Raw genomic sequence first — 25282 nt, 5'->3', positions numbered from 1 at the left:
CCCTGTTTAGCTCCAGAGGGAGTTTACCGCCCCCCCCCCCCCACACACACACACACACACTCTCACACACCCCCCACTGCGAGATCCCCCCTCCATTGGACTTTGTTTACTTCCATCACAAAATGACATCACTATGAAACACTCACACTTCCATTGGCTATAGCTCCAACACATTGTACGTGCTTAGGGGCGGGACGTGTCTAAGTCATAGACCAATCACCACAGAGCCGGCCAGCTAACCAACCAGAGCAGACTGGGCTCTGGTTTCAGACAGAGGGTGAAAAGAGGTGCTGCAGCACAGGCAGTATGAGAAACATAAAGAGCTTTATGAACATTAAAGCATGGAGACATGTCACAGGAGAGAGACAGAGCATGGAGACATGTCCCAGTAGAGACAGACTAATATGAACCACAAAATGAGCAGAATGGGGACCTCTTTAAGCAGCATGCACATTAATGTTCTCCTCTTCTTTCTACAAGAGGAAACTGGAGAAATTCCTCCCTTTTAAATAGTTTCAGAATACCCACTTTGTCTGAACACATGTCCTATTATAGTGGGATGACATCATTCCTAAATGGACACCATGATAATGAACAAGTGGTTATGTCTGTGTAGAAATATGCCGCTGAAAAAAAAATCCATCATTTTAAGAATATGTTCTCTCACACACACACACACACACACACACACACACACGCACGCACGCACGCACACACACACACACACACACGCACACACACACACACGAGCCGATGTAAATAAACGAGATCTGTGATTCTTTTATTTTACAACCCGTTGGCATTTCTGTAATACAGAAAAGATAATCTGGGAGAAAATAACACAACACTTTAATGTACAACAAATCCGACACATCACAGCAGAGAGAGTGGTTCGAGCCTTCGTCTGATCAACCTCTGGATGTGTTCACTTTGCAGGGACCGTAAAGGGGAATTAAAGACAAAAACAAAACCCGTTTCTGTTCTGTTGGGAGGTTTTGGTTCATAATATCCACTGAAAAACTTCTGTTAACTTAAAGCAAGCGATCATCTACAGTCAGTTTTGAAAGCATCAGTACTGACGTTTATTTTTTGCAATCCAGTTTTGTTTTGTGAGGTAAAAGTAACACAAACAGTGACACGTGACCCTGCAGGAAGGGGCACTGAAGACGACACAGGTCCATGTTGAAGCGGTGTGTTTTGTAGAAAGAAGTTTATGGAAAAAGCACGCAGGATGTGAACCATTAGCAGGAAAATATATATAAATAAATAAACAAACAAGGTGTGGGGAAACCTTAAGATGTGTTTGACCTTTCAAGAGGTTAAGGATTGATCGGGAGGGCAGTTTGAAGATGGTGGCAGTGATGGAGTCAGGGAAGAAGAACAGTTTTACTTGAAGTCTTTCTGTATATTGAGTAAAGTCTGAAAACATTTTGACAAAGTGTACCGTGATAAACAAACATTATTCACTAAAAAAAAAGATGCTCACTGCAATCAACTTTCTCTCAAGCTGCCCCATGCCTACAGTTCCCAGAATGCCTTTCAGCAATCACTACAGAACTGCTCGGTCACTAGTTTCTGCTTTTAAAACTGGTGTTAAGATAAGACGGCTTGTTGCTGTACCTTGTAGTGTATTATTGTGGCAATTAGAGGGCAGACTAAACGAGTATTAGCGTCCATCAGTTCATTTTTGGACCTTTGTGCATCTTCAATAAAATCTAATGCACAGATGGAGTGTAAATAACCCCGGGGCAGGTCGAATGACTCATTTTCATACAGTGTGTGATAACCTGGCTTAGCTCTAGTAACTTTATCAGCTTGATGTGTCAAAGTGTGTCAGTGTGTGTGTGTGTGTGTGTCTGGTTTGGAATTGGTTTTCACCGTTTGACTGAGCAGCGTACAGTACCTGACCGCAGAGTTGTTTTGTTCCCTCATCAACATCAGCTTCCTCTGAACGTATCAACATGCAACTTTCCGAGGTATACTGTCACATTTCTGATGCAGCTGACGGAGCAATCATCACCTACGTTCTTCATCCCTCCCCACCCTGAGCTCCCCCTCCCCTGAAAACCCGCCTCGCTCCTCCACATGTTTGCTCCTCACTGCAGCTCCTTCATCCTGTTGAGGGCGGATCCTGCCTGGAACCATTCGATCTGCGTCTCGTTGAAGCTGTGCAGCAGCACGAAGGACTCCTCGCTGCCGTCGCTGTGCTTCAGGACGGCGGTGAGAGGCTGGGGAGAACAAGAAGGAGTTTTTAGAGGACCCTTTTCATGCACAGCTGTAGGAAGGTTTCTCCAAACAAGCCAGTGTCTGTCTGTGTACCTTTCCTGGAGCGAAGCTTTTGAGTCCTTTGATGGAGATCTTGTCATCGGGGCGGATCTTGTCATAGTCCGATGGGTCGCTGAAGGTCAGAGGCAGAACACCCTGCTTCTTCAAGTTAGTTTCTGGAGATGGGATGGAGACATGTTTGTTTATTGAGAGGATGAATGGTGAGGTGTGCTGTAAGCTATAAGCACTTCTAACCCCCAGGATCATGCTCCTTTGCAAGGCTGACTTAATCTGCTTACAACAGCGTTTAAAATCGGAGATTACATTTATTTCTTGATTTAATCGCATTAAACAATATATGGCAATATTATCCCCCATCATCGTGCCGTACCGTGAATTCTGGCGAAGCTCTTTACGATGATGGCTCTTCCTCCCAGATGCCGGGGCTCCAGCGCAGCGTGCTCTCTGCTGCTGCCCTCACCGTAGTTATCGTCTCCGACCACAACCCAGGACACACCGTTAGCCTACAGGAGGGGGGAGAAGGGTGTCAATCAGATTCATACTCAGGAGTTCTGCTGTACAAATGTATTGTTGTTGAGGTAATGAAACATTAGAAGGATTGCACATTACTACTCTTTATTTTCCTTTGGTTATATTCCCAGTAGGGTCTCGCTTTAAGCCAATCACTCAGTTACCCCACTGCCCTCCTCACCTTGTAGTGGCGGGCCACATCCGGCACTCCATCGTAATCCCCCGTCAGGTAGTTCTTCAGCTTGTTGATGGCCTCGTTCTCGCTGTTGACGGCTCCGATCAGCATGTTGTTGGAGATGTTGTCCAGGTGGCCACGGAACTTCAGCCATGGGCCGGCAGCGCTGATGTGATCTGTGGTGCACTTCCCCTTCACCTGCAGAGAGACAGAAGAGATCAGATATGAACAGCCTCAGTCAGAGCTGGGATATAAATAATGTTGCAATCTTTATTTCACAACATCTTCTCATTCCTGACCTTGATGAGGATCCTCATATCCTCCAGGTCTCCGCCGCTCCACTTGTCGAAGGGCGTCAGCAGCTGCAGCCGGTTGCTCTTCGGGCTGACGTCCACCTTCAGGCTGCTGCCGTCAGGTGGGGGGTGCTGGTAGGTGTCCTGGCCGGGGTCGAAGTCCCTGGCAGGAAGTTCGTCTCCGGTGGGGGGATCCAGCATGAACTTCTCCCCGTTGGCGGCCGTGAGGTAATCCGTCTCGGGGTTGAAGTTCAATGTGCCGGCGATCGCCATGGCAGTGACGATCTGAGGAGGAAGAGGAGATGGAAGACATTGAGCATCTTATTTTGTTTTTAAAAGGGTTGAGTATCTGGAAATGTGGAGTCCCCTACAGCCTCTCCACACCAACTTTACCTAATCTACGTAATGTTTAGGCATCTATGTGAATAGTCAATCATATTCAGGGCCGTTCCAAACTGACTGACGTGAAGGTGAGGCACCACTGACGTTGTGCAACACGCTTTTCCATGCAAACAAGTACTTAAAACTGGGACCTTAAACACATGAACATTTCATATTGTTCTAAAGTCACAGGAAAAGATGCAAACGTTCTTTTTTAGGAGATGCTGCTATGGTAGCAACAGTTCCTTCTTCTGCCAAAGAGAAGGGCGTTCATCCTGGAGCTAGCCACTGTATTTAAATCGTACATTTTAAAGAAGAAGCTTCATTCAGCAGAGTGTGACAGTTCAGGAGGGTGGATCTGAATGAGTTTACCTCAGGAGAGGTAACAAAGCAGTGAGTTGCGGGGTTAGCATCATTCCTGGCGGTGAAGTTTCTGTTGAAGGACGTGACGATCGTGTTCTTGTCTCCCTTTTTCACATCCTGCCTGAAAGCAAAACACACACAACATGTTAACTTCACCAACAGCACATTCAACAACACACAAACACACAGTCAGTCATGGAACCTACCTGTCCCACTGTCCGATGCAGGGTCCACACGCATTGGCGAGGACAACACCTCCAACATCACCCATGATCTTTGACTACAGGAAGACACACGCATTTTAGTTTTTTAATTTACCAGGACAGAAATCCCCTCCCTGCTTTCTTTGTGCTCCAACACTCACATATCCGTCTCTTTCGATGGTGGCGCGGATCTGCTCGGAGCCGGGGGTGATGGTGAACTGAGCTTTGCACTTCAGGCCTTTATCCAAAGCCTGCTTGGCCACAGAGGCGGCGCGGCCCATGTCCTCGTAGCTGGAGTTGGTGCAGCTGCCAATCAGACCTAAAAAAAGGGAAAGATGGAATCTCAAGAGAACGTTCCACTAAAACCAAACCGCTCATTTTCATGCCTATTTTGAAATGTAGAGCGATGTTAATAAAGCTACGGGTTCTTACCAACTTTAACCTCCATTGGCCAGCCGTGCTTCTCAGCCACAGCTCCGACTTCAGACACAGGGTGGGCCAGGTCGGGGGTGAAGGGTCCGTTAATGTGGGGCTTCAGCTGCAGAAAGCAGCAATACAACATTCAAGTTACTCATTCTCAGATCAACCTCACTCTGTAATTGAAGATGTGAAGCCAACCTCTCAATTATGCATACATGCTGCAGCAACTTATAGCTTTCCTGTTTAATTGTAATGTTGTAACGTGTATTTAGAGACGGAGAGGAGTCTTACAGCACTGGTAACAGACACACAGAGGAATCATATCTGGCTATTCCCACCAAGACCTGGATCTAACAACTGATGAGGTCATTATTTTACAGAGCTAAGTCACAGTAGTTAAGAAAAAACCTCACTTTTTACTTGTGTCTTGTTATTTTACACATTCAATATTATAAAACAGTGTAGTTTCTTCTAGCAAAATATAAAAAACGACCAGGTAAATCTGATTATCGGAGTCTGGTTGTCCCTCTGGGCTACAGCTCATAAATCCTGGGTTAGATGATCCCTAGCCGGCGACCTGTGTTTGATGTCACCGTTCATGCATTTCCTGTTCCTGCTCTACACTCGAACTATCCAATGAAAGCCTGAAACATCATAAAAAAAAGGAAAGAAATAAGGACAGACATGATCCAGATTGAGCTCGATGAGCTCGTCGTACTCGCAGCCTTCATCTGGAACCAACAGGTCGGCGTATTCATCGGCCATAGCAGCGATATCTGCAACGATACAAGAGGAGGAGGGGTTCAAGCACACTTTCCTTTATTACTAATATTCCATAGAGATAGGAACATGGTTTCTAATTCGATTTCAGACATTTCTATTTCCTCCATGAATTCCTTTTTGGTATCGAAGAACATTTATTGTAGTATTTCCATCCTTCATGTAATGGAAAAAAAAAGATGTAAAAAATATTTTTCCGGATAAAATTATTCTGGATTTTTAAACTTTTCTTTTAATAACTCAAAATCTGAAACTGCTAATCCATGTAGGCCCTAAACATTTCAATAACCTAAACAGTGGGAACATTTAGATATAAAAAAACTAATGATTAAAAGCCCTAAACACACCTCCACGTCCGGTCTTCTCCAGGTACGTCTTCATACGGTGGTTGTAGGGGAACACTGAGGTCGTGGCTCCAATCTCTGCTCCCATGTTGCAGATGGTGGCCATTCCTGCACACAATAAAACAGAAGACTGTTAAACATGAAACACTTATTAAAATAAGTGATTCAATTGTAATAAAGTCAGGTCAACTCACCGGTGCAGGAGATGGAGTCAACTCCTGGTCCGTGGTATTCAACGATGGCTCCCGTGCCTCCCTTCACCGTCAGGATGCCGGCCACTTTCAGGATGACGTCTTTAGGAGACGTCCAGCCTGAGAGGGAACCCGTCAACTTCACACCGATCACCTGAGAGGCAGAGACGGGGAGATTATTTAGAGGTGAAAAAGAGAAACAGCAAGTATTGAGGGAACAGACAAGGTAAAATAGACTACATAAACACTGCCTTCTTCCAAATCTGAATCATGGTGGAATATAACTGTGCATGTTATGTAGTCACAGACGAGATATGGTGTGCAAAATATTAAAGTATTCTTCTTACCTTCGGGCACTTGAGCTCCCAGGCGATTCCTGCCATGACATCGACAGCGTCTGCTCCTCCGACTCCGATGCAGATGGAACCGAGCCCACCGCCGTTTGGTGTGTGGGAATCTGTGCCGATGAGCATCACTCCCGGGTAGGCGTAGTTCTCCAGGATTATCTGTTTGTATAAAGAATCGGAACGTTAGCATGCTAATCAAATTACAGTGGCTTCAATAAGTGTCATTTCCAGGTAAGGCTTTACTAACTTAAAGAGATAATACCTGATGGATGATTCCAGAGCCTGGTTTCCAGAAGCCGACTCCGTATTTTGCTCCAGCGCTGGACAGGAAGTTGTAGACCTCCTCGTTGATTTCCTAGGACGACAACCATGGCGACAACTCATGTTATCATAAGGAAGTCCATTGACTTCAGCAATAGAAAAGAACTAGATAAAACCTTTCATTCAGTCTTTTAATGTATTTAACTGGCTATACAATACATATACCTATGAGGTCCCCTACCTTTGCTCTGGCCAGATCCTTCTCTCCTCCGGTCTGGGCCTCGATCAGGTGGTCACAGTGGATGGTGGAGGGCACGGCCACCTTCGGCAGGCCGCTGCTGATGAACTGCAGCATGGCCATCTGGGCCGTGGCGTCCTGCATGGCCACGCGGTCGGGCCGCAGCCGCAGGTACGTGCGCCCGCGGTCGATTTCCTGATTTTTAGGGTCATCGAGATGGCCGTACACGATCTTCTCTGACAGGGTGAGGGGCCGGTTGAGTCTGGAAGAGAGAAATGAAACCACCACCATTTTATCTGAAGTAGAATACTGAGAGTTATTTCATTTGTCACTTGGTTTTAAATCTTAGTTTCTGTTTGAATCATTGGTTAATTATGTTTCTACTTCAAATGTGTAGCTGCTTTAGTAATCAAATCAAATAACCATTAAAAGCAGCTAGAGACTAAGCCAGTGAGAATCTGTGGGTCAGGCTGACTGACAAGAGTTGATAATGGCTGCAACTATAATGAAAAACTGTGTAAAAGGACAGACAAACACCAGACATCAAACAATCACACAGATAGAGGAGTGTTTGGAAGAGACTGCGAGGTGAACCAGAGCAAATAAATATCGGATCAGGAGCAGACTGACCTCGATCGCACGATGTCAATGTTGGACTGGAGCCGCTCGTAGTTGACGAAGGAAGTTGGCTCAAAGCGGCTCATAGACACTTTGGCCTTGGCTCTGTACGCCGCCGATATATGCAGGCGCCGTGCACCATTGCCCAGCACCAGCTGAAGACAAAAACAACAAGAAATACACAAGTATGAGCACAATCACACAGAATTCTAATTAAGCAAAATAAGAAAACTTTCAACAAAAGGAGACTTAGTAAGGTGACTTTTCAAGTCACATATTTGACTGTTATGGCTGGTTAAGATGATGTGCAGACATTTTAAAGCCTTTTATCAGCCAATATTGAAGACGTGCGTGCGTGCACGTGTATGTGTTAGTAGATCTACAATATGTAGTGTTTCAGATAGAGCTAAATAGACTTCCTGGACCCAAACACTGTTCAGATGCCCTTGGGCTGGGTGTTTAACCCACACACTCACTCACAGTGAAGCTGCTGAATAACTCATGTTTAAATATGTACTAAAGTCCGATTGCAAAGCAAGGTGTAACCCGAAAGGGCAAGACCGTTAAATAGGCTCCATCCCTAAATAAATAATGTGTCAAAGAAGACAGAAACTGTCCATCCCCTGAAAGTCTTCAATGACCAAACAATGTGTGCTATAGATTAGCTTTGGTTCAGGGAAGGAACTGACAGAGAGCAGCTGGACCCACAACCATTTATCGGTTGACTTTTGGTGTCAAGTAGCCAGGACGGAAAAGAGCTGCTGTCAATCATTCAAGCTAATTAAAGAGTCAAAACATCAATTGGAAATCTAGCTTTGGGTAAACTCACAACAGAATGTAAGCTGGTTAAAGTACTTTATATTTAGATAATGTGGTACTTTTACAGGTTGCGATGCACCAGTAATACTACACAGTTTCTCCATGGCTCTGGTTCTCTATAACACTATACAAGGCCAGCTAAAAACAGTAATTCTCTACAATGCCAACATGTGATTTTCCAAGCCTATAAATACATTGCTTATTATGTCTATTTCAGTAGAAAGTGATATGCTTGTCCGGTGTTTTTCTTCTACATTACCCAGCTCAATGTAGAAATTAAACTCAGGTAGACTATCCCTCTATAGACCTCCGATTGGTTCAGATATAAGTAGATTTATACACCTGGTTATTATAGGATTAGCTGTAAAAAAACAAACAAGCGAAACCTTAGCTACAGCCCATTGCTGTCTGGGCTTACGGTCGGAGGAGTACTCAGATCTTGAACTTATATAAAAGTAGAAGTACCAAGGTGTAGGAATACTCTGTTACAAGTATTACTTAAGTCAGAGTTTGAGTAAATGTACACCTCTGCATATGACACACCCTGTTAACACATCATGCTGAATGAATACCTTTCCAATAGATCAGGCAACAAAGTAAAAAAAAGAGAAACTGTGTTTGATATAAAAATCAATACATTTAAAATATATATTCTGTGTTTTCTTTCACATGTTGCTCCCCTGAATACCTGCTGGGAGCTCTAACCTTGTGGTTAACCTTGCTATTTGAACACTAAACACAATTCAAAAAACTAACATAGCTGTGAACTTTAAAGATCTGTTTGTAAAGATGGTCATTTAATACAAACAGAGACATTATTCGCTTTTTATCAAGCTGGTTTTGGATGTTTTCCATTGAGGACACGGTGACCTGGGCAACCAACCGGTGACCGTTACTCTCTCATTTACCCTTAAAATGAACTTTAACAGCTTTTAAAATGCCAGGTTACCACCACAATTGATATAATAAATGTAAGACTGTAAGTGGCTTCCTTAAATGTTTTATAATTAGGGTTCAATTCCCAAATTTTCCTCACTTACCTGAAGCCGGGCGACAGTTAGACAGTAGGTTGCCATTTTGTTCACTGACAAAGATGTGACGACCGGTGGTGACGTCACAGCTTTTCTATACCGGCGGTCTCGCAGGTCCTTAAAGGAAAACCTTTTTTTGTTTTTGTTTAATCATTTATTCACATTATTTACAAGATTCAATTTAAACTTAGACTCATGATAGTCAGTTTAATAACACTTTCATATTGGAACGAATACAAATAATACAATTTGATCAAAGCAATAAAGAATTTTGATATTTGATTAAGTGTTATACACCTGTAAGGATGTGAAATAAGTAATTCACGCACATACATATTTCAATAACATCAATTATTATCTTATTATTTTAAAAAGGAAATAAATAGATATAATACGTTTTAAAAATCGTACAATCTTTGTCATTTATCTATATATTTATGCAGACTCTAGGTGGCGGTAAGGAAAGATCCTCACACTTAATTCCCCGGTCAAAGGTGGAAGTTGAACAACCAGCGCTCTCCTTACGTTTCTTACGTTAGCCAACAATGGCTAAACATCATCCAGATTTGATTTTTTGCAGAAAACAAGCCGGTGTCGGTATGTTAAACCCTCTTTTATATAATGCAGTGTCTTATGTTTTTATCTTGGTTGCAGCCTGGTGGCTTATATTGTTGTTAAACGCGTGCTAATGTTAGCTTCCATGCTAACAGTAACAGCGAGGGTTTCATTGAAAGAACGTTAGCAATGATGCTAGCTTAAACACCTCTGCATGTTTCTGTAACTTATATGATGGTTACAGTTATGACTTCACTGTAGTTAATTCAACGTTTTACTGTAAAGATGGGTAAGAATATTCACTGTAGTCCATCAAAGCGATGTGATCTAACACTAACTCTGCTTTGTTTTTACTCCACAGCTATTGGGAGACTTTGTGAAAAATGTAAGTGTTTTCCTCCTATAATTATTTTTTAACAGTCATATGTTTTCCTCTAAGCTTATGATTATAATTAAAGAATGCTTTCGTAAATCTAAGTATATTTCCCCTCACTTTTCTATCTGTTAAAGTAACGTTAGGTCTGAATTTGTTCAGAAAATGTTGGGAGAATGAACCTATAAAGCTAAAAACAGACTTATATATTCCTGTATTATACGATTAATGACATGAATATTAAAGACATTCTGTATTTATGAACTTTAAAACAACATTATCAACAATAAGTCATCAAGTGACAAAATAAAGCAATTAATGACTGAAGGTATTGGCTGAAATCATATCACACACATCCTTCTTCTCATTACATTTTTGTTCTTTTATATTTATTATTTGGATAAACCAAGTTATTTAGCTACTTAAATAGTAAGCATCAAAAGTTGTTGTTTGTTCATATTTTCCACATTTTGCATCCATATATTTTTTACTCTAATCTCTAACACTTCCTGTCCCTCAGGTGACGGTAAATGTGTGATCTGTGATTCCTACGTGAGGCCGTGCACGCTGGTGAGAATCTGTGATGAGTGTAACTACGGCTCCTATCAGGGACGCTGCGTGATCTGCGGAGGGCCCGGAGTGTCTGATGCCTACTACTGCAAAGAGTGCACCATCCAGGAGAAAGATGTGAGTGTGCCTATCAAGAACACTTATTCTCTGTATTGTTCAAGCCGTGTTTGTGAGAGCTTTGTTTTCTTGAAATGGTTAATGGTGGACTTCCTCCTTTTAAACAGAGCAGCTGGAAAGATGTTTTCTAAACTGACTTTTTTGTTTCCTTTACAGCGAGACGGCTGTCCTAAAATTGTGAATTTGGGCAGCTCGAAGACAGATCTGTTTTATGAACGGAAGAAGTATGGCTTCAAGAAAAGGTGAAGACAACAACACCCAGTCCGCGTTTTAGTTTTCCAGCTTTTGCAGAACTTTTTTCATCTTCAAGAAACCTTTTTCTTTTTTGACTCGTCAATAAAACTCTGTTTTATATTTCGGTCTTTGAGTGTCTTTTCAATGTTTAAATACCTAAATATATTCATGGCACTGCTGAAGTGATTTAATTCATAGTCGCTAAGAATTTGTGTTATTTTTTTATTGAACTGTAAACGTACAAAAGACATGACTTGATTTAAAAAATAACATTTACAGATATTTTACTTCTCAATACAAGCGTGATCCAGTGGCATTTCATTTTTAACGTAATATTTGATCATCTTACTGCACTGCTATACATATAAATATATAAACAATAACAAAAGGGTATTACTATAAAATATAGTCAACTAAATCCGCTCTACATTGTAAATGAAGGTGGAGACTGGATGCATTATCTGGCTTGAACGCATCTGAGAGAAACGGCTAAAACGAAATGTATTTTTTCCTTTAAGGCAAAAGTGGCATTATGTTTTCCTAGAAATTAAAGGGTTATTTTTTTAATAAACAATATATTTGATATAGGACGAGTTTGTTGGAAAATAAAATATTTAATATTGCATTTATTTGACAGTTTCTTTTTTTTAATGACCTTACTGCTTAAATCTTGTGAAGAATGTACATAGAAAACAAGAGAACACAAAGACTTTCTCAACAAAGCTTTATTCATACGTACTGTATAAGACCAAAGGTAGCTACACTCAAAATGCCAACGCGTTTCTTTACAAAAAGTGGAGCAGATAAGTGAAACAATCGTTCAAATAGGGATACAAGCACCAAACTTGGTACAAATACTCCTTAGACATTACTCTTTTGAAAAAGTACTTGAAATTCAAGATGGCCGCCCATTTTCCAAGATGGGCACCATGCAGACTTGGAAATGGGGACATTTGACACATAATCTCTCCACTTTGATCAATTTGGATGATCTTGGTGTCTAAAAGTATAGGGAATTTGAACTTTTCCTAACCCTCACACTTGCTCCTACATAGTCTTGTGCAGGTAAGACCTTATCGGTAGCATTTGCACCTTCCATGGCATTCTGAATGGCATCCACACTTGGTCAGCTGTTGGCAACTCTCTGCAATGGGTGGAAGTGTTGTCCAGAAGACCTTCCATGTATCTCCACTCTTTGTGCATCCCTTCAGATGCTGCCTCGTACTGTGCAACCAGGTGGCAGACTTGAGGACCAGCTATCATCCATCTCCTCAGTGCTGAGGGATCTTCAGTTATACCAACTGCTCCCCCGTCAGCTTTGATAACAGCATTTGGCTACTCATGAGCCTGGTCAATAGCCATTGCAGAGAACTCTCGCCTTGACTTGTGAACAACAAACCACTCGCAAACTCCTGGGCCAGCTGGGGATGTTTCTCTTCGAGGGTCACCATGTCTCGGAGATGGATGGGGAGCCAGCGTGCATAGTCAGTGTTGTTGTTGGCAAAGTAGTATGGGATGAGCTCAGTCATTGCTTGGCAGTACAGGTTGAAGTTGGCTTCCCTGAATGCTCGGATCTGTAGTAGGATCGCCAGTTCCATGGACAGCACCAAACTCCAGAAATGAAACAGCGGACTTTGAAGATTGCAAGCTATCACAGCAAGCATCAAAGCATAGCACTTCCTCAGAGTTGCCAGCTGCCTCAGTGCAATAGTCATTGTAGGCTGCCTTCAACAGCAGGTAGAGACTGCATGCTGTTATCTGGTGGGCCTGGCGTGTCTTAGTGATGCTTGCTGCTGATAGGAAAGATTTTGCGGTCCCAGAGGAAGCCACCCCTGCCTCCACCAGGGCTCCTGTCCAACCACTCTCCTGTAGAAGTGTTCCAATTGACTTCAGTGCAGCCATCTCGATGTGTAGGCCTCCAAACATTATGACAAACTTATCCTCACCATACTACTCAGGCCAGTGCCACTGGATTTGCTTTGCCAATGCATAGATTGGCTGGTCGGCAGTCATGACAGGTATCTGACCTGGATTCAGGAAAGATACAGTCTCTTTGACTTTGTCCATGACATGTCTGACGGTAGCAACCGAGTGGGCTGGATCTCACAAGAGAGGTAGCAGTGATGTTATGCTAACCTCAGCTTCAGGGCTTCTCTTCTTGGAAGCATGGTGGGCTGGCCAGGTCATGTTCACTGCCCTATCTGTCTATTTCCAGCCACTCATACTCCATTGCCATTGCACAGGACGGCTATGTGGAGGAGAAGGCTTCTTCTTGGTGAAGAAGGCTGGGCGTATATTGGTGAAGGAGTCAGGCAGTTCTGGAACTGTCTCCTCTCCAAATCTCACAGGTTCACGGTATTCACCCTGGTTGTCTTTGGTTGGATGTTGGAAAGCTGAGATGCTGGTGCCAGATATTTCAAGTACTCTGTCATATGAAATGCTAAGGCCATGTTCATGAAGCATTGTCACCAGCATCCTCTTCCTGGTCTTGGCATATATTGACCTTCCCATGTAGATGGGGAATGGTGCTTCCCGATCTTTGGAATGCCTGTGAGTCGATGCTCCTTCCTTGTGTCTTGTGTAGCAGTTATACTGCAGGAGCTGTGCAATTGCAGGTCTGACTTGGAGGCACCAAATCTCAGTTGCGATTTGATGTCAGCCCCGTGTTCAATCATGCCTACAAATTGAAGAAGGCTGGGTGGAATGGCATCCTCAATACATCCCTCATGGAAGGTTCCATCAAAGGAAAACGTGTGGTCCAGCATGTGTCTCCTTAAGATCTTGGCTGCTTTGGCAAGTGTCATAGCATCACTATAGTCAGAGGCTTGTGACAGGGCAAAGCCTACATCGTTTTGGAAAGCCAACAGGACATCTCTTCTCTTCTTGTGAGCTTCCAGCACAGGTATTTCAGCCAACAGTGTGTCCTTCAGTCTGGTGGCGTTAACATCCGGTGTTTGTACAGGTTGACTATATCTGCGAGTCTGAATATTGCAGGTCCGTCTGAACTTAATTTGGTCTCCGAGGGTTTACCCTTTTACCACAGTATGACTATACACATTCAGGGATACAACTAGGTTAAGACATAAATCCTACACCTAGCCCGATCGTTCACCCAGTGCCATTTAAGTCCAGTGCGATCTGTACACCTTCTGGGTGACTACATGCAAAGTCATGTAAAGCCCCGTCACCCTTGGCTCGGCTCTCCCGCGCTGGCACACCCTGTCGATTCAGGTGCGGCTATCTAACTACTAGCTAACTGTTGTGAGGCTTGAATTAGATATCATTTGCGACACTAAACTATACTATTACCACTACTACTAATTACAGTAAAGCTTGTTTAGCTGACACTGAACCCCATGCTGAGTTTCACAGCAGTGTGATATCACCAGTGTGCGCTGGCTGTGCCTTGACATCCACTCTTTTCTGACTCTCTCTCCCCCCGCACTGGGGGTGCATCCAATTCAGTTCTCATTCCCGGGACATGTTCCACATCAATCAGCTGTGGGTGCTGTCTTCATGCACAATGTGTTAAGAGTCTGAAATGCTTAATCACACACAGAGACCCTCACCTGGTTTAGCCCGTGAGCTACCATAGTGGATTATTTTGATCTAAGGCCAGAATAAGGCAAAGGTGAGCTTTTGAGAGGTTTAAGGGTCCCAGATTTGGATTCTACATGGCGGTAAAAAATGTATATATCGATGTCAGAATCATCCATATGGGCCAGGTCTGTGCATATTTATTACTGCTTACGGCGGTCCTCTTGAAGTTCAAGTGGCCCGCGTACTTTTTGAAAAGTCTAATGTCTAAGGATTATGTGTGGGCCAATTTTGGTCCTTGTATCACCATTTGAACGATTCCTCTGAAAATATGTTGTTATCTGCTCCACTAAAAGAAATACAAAGACAGAACCAGGAAGGTTAAAAACGAACCTTTAACAAAAGGCCTTTTTTTAAGGTGAAAGTCAGAAGCAATATTTATTACAGCAAACGGCAAAACTCATAATTCATGCCAAAAATAAACTCCAAACTAAAATGACCTGTTAGTTAATTCTAAATGAATAACATTCAAGTAGTTTTGGTTACAGTCACTATGTTTAAGGTTAAAAGCAAAGCAACACAAGAACAAAAAGGCTTTCCCTTATGCCAGAAATAAGACAGTAAAATAAGAGTTATGTTTGATTGACACATTTTGATCCCTGTAAACTGGCAGACTTTGCACGGCATTAAGGGTTCAATTTTAAAACAGACATCCCAAAAATACAGTCTGCATTTACTAAAGTTTCCTGTTTGTAAAAAAAGAATGAGTTGGCAACAAACACCTCAGCAAAAACACAAATAATCAAAATGGTGAAAACTCTTCTGACAATCTAAATCAGGGGTGTCCAAACTACGGCCGGGGGGCCAAATGCGGCCCGCAGGCCATTTTGAATCGGCCCTCTGCAAATTCTAAACGTATAATGCAATATTGCCCCACATTAAACTTCTGCTTGTCTTATATTGCACTTTAAAATATATATGTTAACCTATATTAATGAGCCCAATTTCAAATAAATTCAGCCATTTAAAATGTAAAACATTTTCTAACAAACCTGAGTTGATCAAAAAACCAAAACAATAACTTATTTCTAGAACGAGCTTGAAATATAACCTTCATATTTACTCTTATTATCATCAATCTGAGCCTCCTGTTTTAAGGAAGGAGCTGCCAACGGAATAAATGAACCCCTAAAGACAGACGGGATGTAGGCTGTTTTTTCCCGAAAGGGTTTTCAAGTATCGCGCATTATTCTCCTACATTTCATTCTTTTTGCTAACATATAACTTCACTTTTGAGACGACTGTTCACCTCTATAAAGTGGCCCAGCTCTCCCTATATTTTTCTGTATGTGGCCCCCGGTGAAAAAAGTTTGGAAACCCCTGATCTAAATAAACGTTTAACCTCGTCGAAGGCTTTGAATATTTAGTTTTGGGAACATTTCAAGCAGCCGACTGTAAATAAAATAAGGAAATATTTTCTGAGCAGACAACATGCTTCTTTAGGTTTATTGAGTCAATCATTTCCACTCTGTCTACCTTCAATAAGGCACTCATTTAAGTGCTGCGAGCATCAGATACAGCCTGCTATAGCCATTTTAAAACATGCACAGCTTTATGGATGCAAACATCAGCGAGAGGTTTTATATTTCAGGAATTTACAATAAACTTTTTCTTCCATTGCTTGAAATTTATCCAAAACTTACAGTGTTTCAAAAACTCAACTTACACGTAACACATTTGAACAAAATAGAGAACAATAAAAAGTCTAGAAAGTATTATTCCAGGCTACATCTATTTACAGCACATGCATCGGTGGATTTTAAACATCTGAAAGGTTATTTATGTAAATGGACGAGTAGAAGACAAGTGAATATGGCTGCGCTTTTCCACTGCAATCCCCTGAAGAAGCTAAATTATTGGAAATGTCGTAGATAAAATTGTTTTGTGGGCCAAGAAAAGTCCAGCCCTTCACACAATCTGTCACATAATCAAAAAAACTGAAACCTTCTCCATAACAAATGATCTGGTTCGGCTTACAGACAGGATAAAAGTACACTTCCTATAGAAAGTGCACGAAGCACTTGAAAATCCTCTCACTCGCATAGATGGTAAATAAAATTCTTAAAAAAAATAAAACCAGACGGCTGGGTCTGTACCTGCACCTCCTCTTCTGCGTTTGCCTGATTGATGGTAATTTATTTATTCGTTAGAAGAAATAAATTCATAAATCAACGGCTGTCTATTGGTCTTCTGGCGGCGCACTTTAAAGACAAGAGAACAAGGATGAACGACAAGCAGAGGAGGGGGGGGGGACATCACAACAGCAGAGATTATACACAAGATCTGGAGCTGAATGTTCTTTAAATTAAATACAAAACCTTTGGTGATTGTTTTCAATTCAAGCTTTGAATGTCTGTCGTCACATTTTAGAGACTGCAAGTGATTTGCAGAATAACTCCGCTTTCAGAAGAATAGTAAATATGTTGTTTTTGAAACACTAAAGATATCTGACGTTTTGTAACGCACAGGTTTAGTTTCTCTCTATTGTGTCTGATAGAAATGCCCATCCATCATAACCAGGAAGTGTCTGGTGCTGTGGTGAGGAGGAGTGTCTGTTTTTTTTAGCTTGACTACCGGCTCAGATTTCACCCGTGCTGATGTGCACGTATCAGAAGTGTAGAACTCTCTCTGTGACGGTCTTCTTCCTCTCCTGTTGTAAACAGTGGATTTTAACATCAGCAGAATAACTAAACACCAGGTCATGTTTATAACAACAATGCCCAAAGTGTGCGTTTAACCCTACATGTGGAAACTGATTCTGTCAGCTGTACAGATGCATGTGTTTATGTTCCCTTACAGTGGTCCGTATTTGGCCTCGTAGCGCCCTGCTGTGTTTTTGAAGCGGCTGCAATCCTTCCGCAGGTCGGCGACTTCTGTGCGCAGCGCTGCGTTCTCGCGCTCCAGGAACGCCGCTCTGACGGTGATCTGGTTCTCCTTTAACCTGCGGGCGTCACGGGAACGTTTGGCCGCCACGTTGTTCTTCTTCCTCCTGTTCCAGTACCTGTCGTCCTGGAGGAGAAGGAGCAGCAGGTTGGACGGAGGAAATGGAAACACAGCACAGATCCCTCGAGGCTTTCTGACCTCAGTTTCTAAGGAAACCATGTTTTACAGGCTTATGCATGTTATTGTTAAATAAGCCCTAATCTCACCATCGCCAAATGTCCTTTGTGGGTGTTAACAAAAACACGAGTTCTCAGATAGACTGGGCAGGAGGAAAAACTTGCTGAGTCACTGTGAGACGGCCTGATTTCCACTGTCTCTCCTTCTGTTACCCCAGCTGTGCATTGACAAACTGGCGGATTAAATTACAAGCCACACAAAGTGATTGTTCCGGGCTTGTAATTTTATCAGCGAAGTCTCAAATGCACGTATCTATTGTCCTATAGCCTGTGTGTATCAGGTGAATTGGCTGATTAGACGACACTTAAGCTGTACATTTTCATATCTAAAAAGGAAAACATTAATGAATGCCAATCTCTGAACATTTTTTCAGCAGTCTGAGGTTAGTAAACCATCCTTAGTCCAAGTCCTACAGCATATTGCTTTCACTGAAGCATTAAAACCATATTTACTTAATTTTATCAAAAGCTACAGCATCAATAGCAGCATGCACAACACACAGTGAACCATGTGCAGGACGGTGGTGTCCCTGGTCTTTTTCCCAGCATACCTTCTGTTCTTCGGGCACCAACACCTTCTTGGCCTTCTTGATCATAGGTTGTGGCTTGAGCTCATCGTCAGTGAACTTGTGTTTGCGAGGATCAAACAGCTCGCCTCCGGGCACACTCGACAGAACCAGGTCAGTGGGGTCAGGCTCATAGTTCATCTCAACCTCGATCTCATCGGGGTCAATGGGTTCGGGGGTCTCTCTGTCACTTTCAGTGGTCACCTCTGAGCAGACAGAAGGGGAACAGAACATGAGAACAGAAATATTAAACGGATGGAGATAATGCTATCATTAATTTTTAATATTTACGATGTGTAGTTTTGCTATAACACACAAGCACTGACATTCAACATATAAAGACTTCGGTCAATTTAAGTTTCTGAAGTGAAAATCACAGTCACCTTTATAAAAAGGAAGGACAAGCTGTAGTGGTTTAAAACCAGTTCATTGATGAGAGCACATCTACCTCTCAAATAAGGCCAAGTTGTAATTAAATGTAGGTTTGTGCAACCTAATGAATTGCCATGTATTAAACCGTAGCCCCTATTCCTAAACACTAGGACTTGTTGAGTCCTCTTACCTAGCCTAAACAACTGGTTTTCATTATTTCATAACACACTAAGAGCTCTCTTGTATCTGATCCATCAGGCTCCACTCACCAGCCGTCACATCACAGAGGATATCAGAGTCGCTCTTGGTGATGATCAGCATTTCCTCCCCACACTTGTCCAAGTCCTGAATGGGGAGCAGGGACAGTGTGGAGATGCCTGCTGGATCGGCAGCCTTTACTTTCTCCGTCTTCACAGCGGAAGGGCTGCCGGGCAAGTTGGGGATCCCATTCTCTATGAGGAACTCCTCAAGGTCCATGTACTCCAGGTGGAAGTTTTCGCCATCATAGGGAATGGTTTTCTCCCAGATAGCCGGTGTCAGGGCGGCTGAAGGACCCATATCGACGCATCCTCCACTAGGGTCGACATAATTTCCCAGAAACAGCTTTTCCTTGTCGGTGTCTGAAACACAGGAAAGATTCATATTTAGTTAGAAGAGACAGAGGAGTCACAGTCCGTTTGGTTTCCAGAAGACCCATCAGGTACGAAAACAACCAGATTTTTGTTGCACCTTCCCACAGTTAAAAAGACCAGCAGTTAATATCCACAACTTAGCCGACTTCTGCTGAAGGTTTTATCACACTGCCAGGATATCAGTTTTATATTGCTGTTCATATTCAAAGTAAGATTTTTGTTAAAGCTTACCAAAGTCTCTATACAGTAAGACCAACGTATACATTGTTATGGGTTATTATGGGACCCTCATCCTCCTGCATGAGAGCCAAGGAGTCAAACAGACATCTTTCTGATGACTTTCTTTCATCTCTTCCTGAAACTATTGAGTCTTATTGCAGTTTAACTTCTTTCTAGAAGTTCTGGATGTCTTTGTGTTTATATTCTGAATCTTTTTGGTCATTACTCGAATTTCTCCACAAGGATTAATAAAGGTAAATCATATCTTATCTTATTTTGTATGCCCATTCTGTCTCGGTGATGTAATTTGGTGGCATTTTTTTTGTCTCTTTGTAACTTCCTCACAGAAAATGAAACATAGGCAACAGGCTTTCTCATAGTAGTGATAATCCCATGCATATTGTATGAGCAATCTCAACTGGTAGTTGGACCTCAAATCAGAGTTTTATGATCTTGCCAAAAGGTTTCCAGGTCACCAAGACATAAAATACCTAGGATATTAATGTTAATCTTCTGCTGAGGTACAGCAACAAGATGGTACATGTCTAGCACCTACCTTCACATAAATGTAAGTTAAGTATTTCGTGAGCAAAATAAATCGTTGCATTCTGAATTAATTACAAAGTTGTGTTAGCGAGACCAGGAAAAAGTAAATAGTCAAATGAGATAATACTGACCTTAATAAATAAATGTATTAAAACACTGAGCAAAAAAAAGTACTGCTTCACATTTGTTCAGAATTGTAATAATACCTGTATAATAAATGCGTTTTATGTATGGATTGCTATTCGAAGGGACTCAAGGACACTTTCACAGAGTAACAAGTCATTAAAAAGCACACACTTAAAAGAACAAGGCGTAGTTTACACCCTCACTAGTGTCACAAAAGGTGCACAATGTTCTAAACATATCATGAACTCTGATGAACTCTCGTTTGCTTTTACCTAATCGCGTTAGCTTGGTGCTAATGCTACATGGTTAGCTCCTTCCTCTCCGTCCGTTTACACAGAACCTACCGTCGTCGCAGTCCAGAATATTCGGCGGAGGCATGTCCATTATCTGCTTCAAAACCACAGGGAACGTACTCGTAGTCCCCGACGCGGTTTCCAGCGTGATAACGATCGGTTCTCCTGACATGTTTGCCCCCTTGATGTAAACGTTATGTACCGAGTAACTGACAAAAACGCTCGGCGGTTAAATCCCTTTAGCTCGAAAACGCTAGCTCCACGGCTGGTTTAACCGCTGAAAACAGGGTCACTTCAATGTTTTTAAATCCCGAAACTCGACGGTAAAAGTGAGACAGTCAAAACATCCCGTTCCGGTGGTACACTCGGAAAATTACAGCGTGAAAAAACAGTAACCGCCTCCCGTTAAAAATATCCGCCCAGTGTGCTCTTGATTGGCCATCCGGATATTTTCCTCATGCATATTAATGAGGTGGGCGGGAGTTATAGTAATGAGCCAATGAAAGTTGTCACATGGCAGCTGGCTGAGAACACATTGGTTGACCGAGTTACATATGTGTTTCCCAAAGACCACATCAAAGAAAAACGTTACAAAAGCTGCAACGTTGACATAACAAACTGCAGCGTGTTCAATTAAAGCAATGCATTGATCGTTGTAAACCACTTAAGTTTGATTTTACATTACATGTCATGTCAGTTGTTATACGCTTTAATCCAAAGTGACTTACATAAACTCAATACTGTGGACAAGTTGTTCACAGGAACAACTTGGAGTGAAGTGTCTTTCCCAAGGACACAGCGACATGCTGACTGCAGTGGGGATTGCATTTGTGCTCCACTGACCCGAGGATCAACGCACTATCCCACCACTTACCCATCTACTTTTTAGGACAAAATGTTTAATTATTTATGCACAGATGTGGAAGAAGTACTCAGATAGTTCCCTAGTAATAGAAGCAACACCCACTTGTAAAAGTCCTGTCAAGCAGTAACCTTAAATTGGAAACCAACTTTCAGTGAGGGACTGATGTATAAAACACGTTTCTATTTGTGTCTTCCATTTTCATTCACACCTTTAGCAAGATATGGAAATTAATATTAATGTGTAACCTCATTTTGCATCATCTCACATGCACAAACATGTGCAGCTGGCACACTTTATCTGCAGGCTAACATCATTTTAGTGCTGGAGCTGGAGGGGGCTCTTCTCGTCCCATTTCACTTGTTTGGGTCTCACATAATTTGTTTTGGGCATAACATTAGGAGAATAGAGCTTTTAAAAGGACAAATGCTACAGAAAACCAGCTTGGGAGGGTTGTTTACATCACTCTGTGTTATCTTCTAAAACATTTGTTACTAAACTATGCACTCTAAGTGAAAATGGGCATAGTTTGTGTATATATAAATGGAAACGAACTAAGAATACTTAATAATATTTACCGTAAACCGTCATGTGAGCAGAATGTACAATGCACTATCACTATTAAAGAAGTTTAATTGACTGCTACTACACCACTTCTTACTCCTATAACGTTTTGAAACCTTGGATCTGTAATTATTTGAGGGTGCTAAGGCAGAAACCCCCTGCTGTTTCACCTAGAAACCCTCCAACTGGCAGTTCAAAAAGACAGATAAATGGACATAAACCTTCAGGCAAGCATGGAGGTGAATTCAACCAAACATGTCTCTACATGAAGCCTTGCCATTATGTCCAACCGTCACACATTATACAAGCTGTTGCACGCTTTAAAATCTCTATATGTGATTATATAATATGACCATATAGTCCAGGTAAAGTCCATGCTACTTAGCAGACCGGTGCAAACACTGGTTCACACACGCACGACAACAAGTCTACAAGGCCAGATCCTGTCTGGCAAAGTCTCTTAAAAAAAGGATTGATTCATCATGCTGTCTTGTGCTCCAAAAACTATAAAACACAATAAATGCTTTTTCTAAATTCAACCAGTAATCCCTGATTCAGATTATATCATGCAGCAATGTGACTCTCACAATTCGTTCCCTACTTTTCCACCGGCTCTGCAGACACCACAACCTAAAAATAGTGGAAACGGAAGCCACGACTTAGAAGCCTACATATGGAAATTCTCACACACACTAACACACACACACACACACACACACACACACACACACACACACACACACACACACACACACACACACACACACACACACACACACACACACACACACACACACAGTAATTATGGTGTGTGGATTTGGTTTTATATACAAGTTTGCCGAGTGCACTTTTTCTGAAAGCCCTGAGTAAAGCTAATCTTTAAAGCAGAGTACCAGAAACACAAGAAAGCTGCGGGACGTGATATCTTCTTGGAAATTAAAGAACAGATAATAAACAAGTAGTGTCTCTCCTGGGACAGGGTCTCTATCCTTTAAAGCTCTTTGTTTCTCTCATACTGCCTGTGCTGCAGCGCCTCTTTTCGCCCTCTGTCTGAAACCAGAGTCCAGCCTGCTCTCATTGGTTAGCTGGCCGGCTCTGTTCTGATTAGTCAAGCTCTTAGAGATGTCCCGCCCCCTAGTGCACTAGTGTTACATAAAGATGTCACTATGGTATGCAAGTAGGGCAGGCAGGGGGGAGTGTGGGAGAGAAACTCCCTCTGGAGAGAACACAGGGATTTTAGCCTCTGCAGACCATTTACATGCACAGCAACATATAGAACAGACTAGAGGAAAGGGAAAACTCAAACAGCATAATAGATGCCTGGCAGGTAATTACTAGATCTGGGGCCAACAGCAACATCACACGTCTTCAAGCAATATATTTATTACTCTACACGGATCCATAGAGACAACATGTACCAATGTACCAGAGAGGAAAACAGGCCCACCTGGTGATTTAATCATGAAACTACAAAGCCCACCAGACTGTATCACACACACACACACACACACACACACACACACACACACACACACACACACACACACACACACACACACACACACACACACACACACACACACACACACACACACACACACACACAGAATAAAGGCCAGTGATTAGTTTTAAGTCATATACCATTACCCTACTGTAGGCTATATTCTGTACCCACAACTGCTGTTTTATATATTGTGGGATAATATACATATTTTAACTTAACCTGATTTATATTTATGCATAAAATACAGAAACAGTAACACAATCTAAATTCCATAGGGGTTAAAGAAAGTATTTCTGAGTGCTCTTAAGGATCAGGTCACTTTTAGCGTTTTATGCAACAGGTGAGAAGGTCTCATGTTCTCTGTATGTAACAGGACAGGTTGGTTAATACAAAATGTTCACATATTTGTTTATAATTTTCCTTTTTTCGGTTGTGGCTGTTTTAGGTTTCTGTATATAAAACTGTAATTACCTTTTTTCAAATTCACATTTGTTCCCAACTTGGTATTTCACACTCATAATGCAGGAGGAGATAATAACAGGGTGGTCTTTGCAGCTTAAATACTAGATTTTTGGGGTGAAAAACATGGATATAATGGTGTAAAAGCAATATTCCCCCTGCACGACACTGGCAAAATACTAATCAAAACGCTAAAGAGTCCGTCATTGTGGTGAAACCTAATACTATATTGGAAATACATTTACTCTTAATAAATTGCGCTAAAAGTTGGTTGCTGATTCAAAGCCGAGGAGCCCTGATGTCAGCTGGCAACCTTTCCATTCAGATCACTTGACAGGCTTAAAGCGACACGCGCGCACTTCTGTGCAGTTGTTTATCCACTTTTTGCATAAAGACACACCCTTAAAATGTTGTAAGTACTTTAAATCAAACACACTTCACTATTTGCGACTCACCAACATCTTCAAAGCTCGGCAGAGTGAACGGATGCTCAAGAAGAGCCCTGAAAATCTCTGGGATTTCTGTAGACATGTTGTTTTTCTTTAAATTACAATCAAGTCAACAGATGAACACGCGGGACAAGAAGCAATTATTAGAAAGAAGTATAATGAGTCGTACAAGAGCGTCACAGCTCACATGGCAAAATAAAACTTAAACTGGTTGTTTGCCTGGACTCTGAGCCCTACAGGTTACTTAACACTGCCCGCCCACTCTTCTCCCCGTAGCCAATCAGAAGCGTGCTTTCCTACTCAGCTCATCCACAACCAATCAGCAGTGCGCTTTCTCTCAGCCTCGACGGAAAGAACGGCTATTGGTCAGAACATATGTCCGTCATAACGTCGACAATCAATCATGAGCCGAAGTTGAATTAAGGTTAAATAAAAGGGACCATGAATGTAGGGCGTAACGTAAAAATCGGAAAGTAAATTAAATGTAAATGTATATATATATAAATACACACTTGTAAATGCTCCTGCATGGTCAAAAAGAAACACCAGGAAATATTTGGTGAGCTTTAAAACCATTGCATGTAAATATGACTAATTAATTATCATTTTTTAAAGTAAAGTCACACTAAATAAGGGAGTTTAAAATCGAGAGTAGTATTTACTAAATATCAACCATTGACATTTGTCATACTTATATGTATATACAATAATATATGTGTTTAGATATTCAAAAGTATACTTTTTAATCATTTTAAAAGCAGGATTGTTGCCTTTTAGGGACGATTTCTGCTGGATTTTCTTGTACGATACAACCTTTAATACTATAATTTTCTCACAGCATGCATTTTTGACTTGTAGAGGCATG

The 25282-nt window shown here is 41.9% G+C and overlaps 3 protein-coding genes across 6 annotated transcripts; 1 reads left to right on the top strand and 2 right to left on the bottom strand.

Moving 5' to 3' along the window:
* Nucleotides 1-756: 756 nt before the first annotated feature.
* Nucleotides 757-9337, bottom strand: aco2 (aconitase 2, mitochondrial). The gene is made up of 17 exons (XM_063893151.1): nt 9270-9337; nt 7423-7565; nt 6796-7054; nt 6556-6648; nt 6294-6452; nt 5950-6100; nt 5759-5863; nt 5316-5407; nt 4644-4749; nt 4373-4530; nt 4215-4288; nt 4018-4129; nt 3271-3549; nt 2978-3169; nt 2657-2789; nt 2320-2441; nt 757-2228 (listed from the first exon to the last, which is right to left on the bottom strand). The coding sequence occupies exons 1-17, from the start codon at nt 9303-9305 to the stop codon at nt 2097-2099; spliced, it is 2346 nt and encodes a 781-aa protein (XP_063749221.1). The 5' UTR covers nt 9306-9337; the 3' UTR covers nt 757-2096.
* Nucleotides 9338-9697: 360 nt separating this feature from the next.
* phf5a (PHD finger protein 5A) lies at nt 9698-11229 on the top strand. Its single transcript, XM_063893817.1, has 4 exons — nt 9698-9857; nt 10177-10200; nt 10709-10875; nt 11032-11229. Exons 1-4 carry the CDS (start codon nt 9806-9808, stop codon nt 11119-11121), a joined length of 333 nt encoding a protein of 110 aa, XP_063749887.1. The 5' UTR covers nt 9698-9805; the 3' UTR covers nt 11122-11229.
* Nucleotides 11230-11816: 587 nt separating this feature from the next.
* tefa (TEF transcription factor, PAR bZIP family member a) lies at nt 11817-24661 on the bottom strand. Of its 4 annotated transcripts, none has more exons than XM_063893814.1 (5): nt 24424-24661; nt 19033-19383; nt 18377-18597; nt 17504-17715; nt 11817-16907 (listed from the first exon to the last, which is right to left on the bottom strand). In XM_063893814.1, exons 1-5 carry the CDS (start codon nt 24497-24499, stop codon nt 16886-16888), a joined length of 882 nt encoding a protein of 293 aa, XP_063749884.1. In that variant the 5' UTR covers nt 24500-24661; the 3' UTR covers nt 11817-16885. The 4 variants fall into 4 exon arrangements, with proteins under 4 accessions (XP_063749884.1, XP_063749883.1, XP_063749885.1 ...); XM_063893813.1 differs by lacking the exon at nt 24424-24661 and adding an exon at nt 20631-20961; XM_063893815.1 differs by lacking the exon at nt 24424-24661 and adding an exon at nt 20559-20958.
* Nucleotides 24662-25282: the final 621 nt, after the last annotated feature.

The sequence above is a fragment of the Eleginops maclovinus genome, chromosome 10, assembly GCF_036324505.1.
Source record: "Eleginops maclovinus isolate JMC-PN-2008 ecotype Puerto Natales chromosome 10, JC_Emac_rtc_rv5, whole genome shotgun sequence".
NCBI classification, from domain to species: domain Eukaryota; kingdom Metazoa; phylum Chordata; class Actinopteri; order Perciformes; family Eleginopidae; genus Eleginops; species Eleginops maclovinus.
The sequence above is the reverse complement of the archived record's forward strand: the minus strand, read 5'-3'. Positions and strand labels throughout refer to the sequence as shown.

Bases quoted from the DNA above. Each gene is read 5' to 3' on its own strand.
- tefa (XM_063893813.1), bottom strand. From the start codon at position 20,751: ATGTCAGGAGAACCGATCGTTATCACGCTGGAAACCGCGTCGGGGACT. The intron at 19,384-20,630 runs GTAGGTTCTGTG...CCTGTGTTTCAG, and splicing joins TATTCTGGACTGCGACGACG to ACACCGACAAGGAAAAGCTG. The intron at 18,598-19,032 runs GTGAGTGGAGCC...CTGTCTGCTCAG, and splicing joins CCTCTGTGATGTGACGGCTG to AGGTGACCACTGAAAGTGAC.
- aco2 (XM_063893151.1), bottom strand. From the start codon at position 9,305: ATGGCAACCTACTGTCTAACTGTCGCCCGGCTTCAG. The intron at 6,649-6,795 runs GTAGGGGACCTC...TTGTCGTCCTAG, and splicing joins AGGATCTGGCCAGAGCAAAG to GAAATCAACGAGGAGGTCTA. The intron at 6,101-6,293 runs GTAAGAAGAATA...TCTGCCTCTCAG, and splicing joins GGGAGCTCAAGTGCCCGAAG to GTGATCGGTGTGAAGTTGAC.
- phf5a (XM_063893817.1), top strand. From the start codon at position 9,806: ATGGCTAAACATCATCCAGATTTGATTTTTTGCAGAAAACAAGCCGGT. The intron at 9,858-10,176 runs GTATGTTAAACC...TTTACTCCACAG, and splicing joins CAGAAAACAAGCCGGTGTCG to CTATTGGGAGACTTTGTGAA. The intron at 10,201-10,708 runs GTAAGTGTTTTC...CCTGTCCCTCAG, and splicing joins TGGGAGACTTTGTGAAAAAT to GTGACGGTAAATGTGTGATC.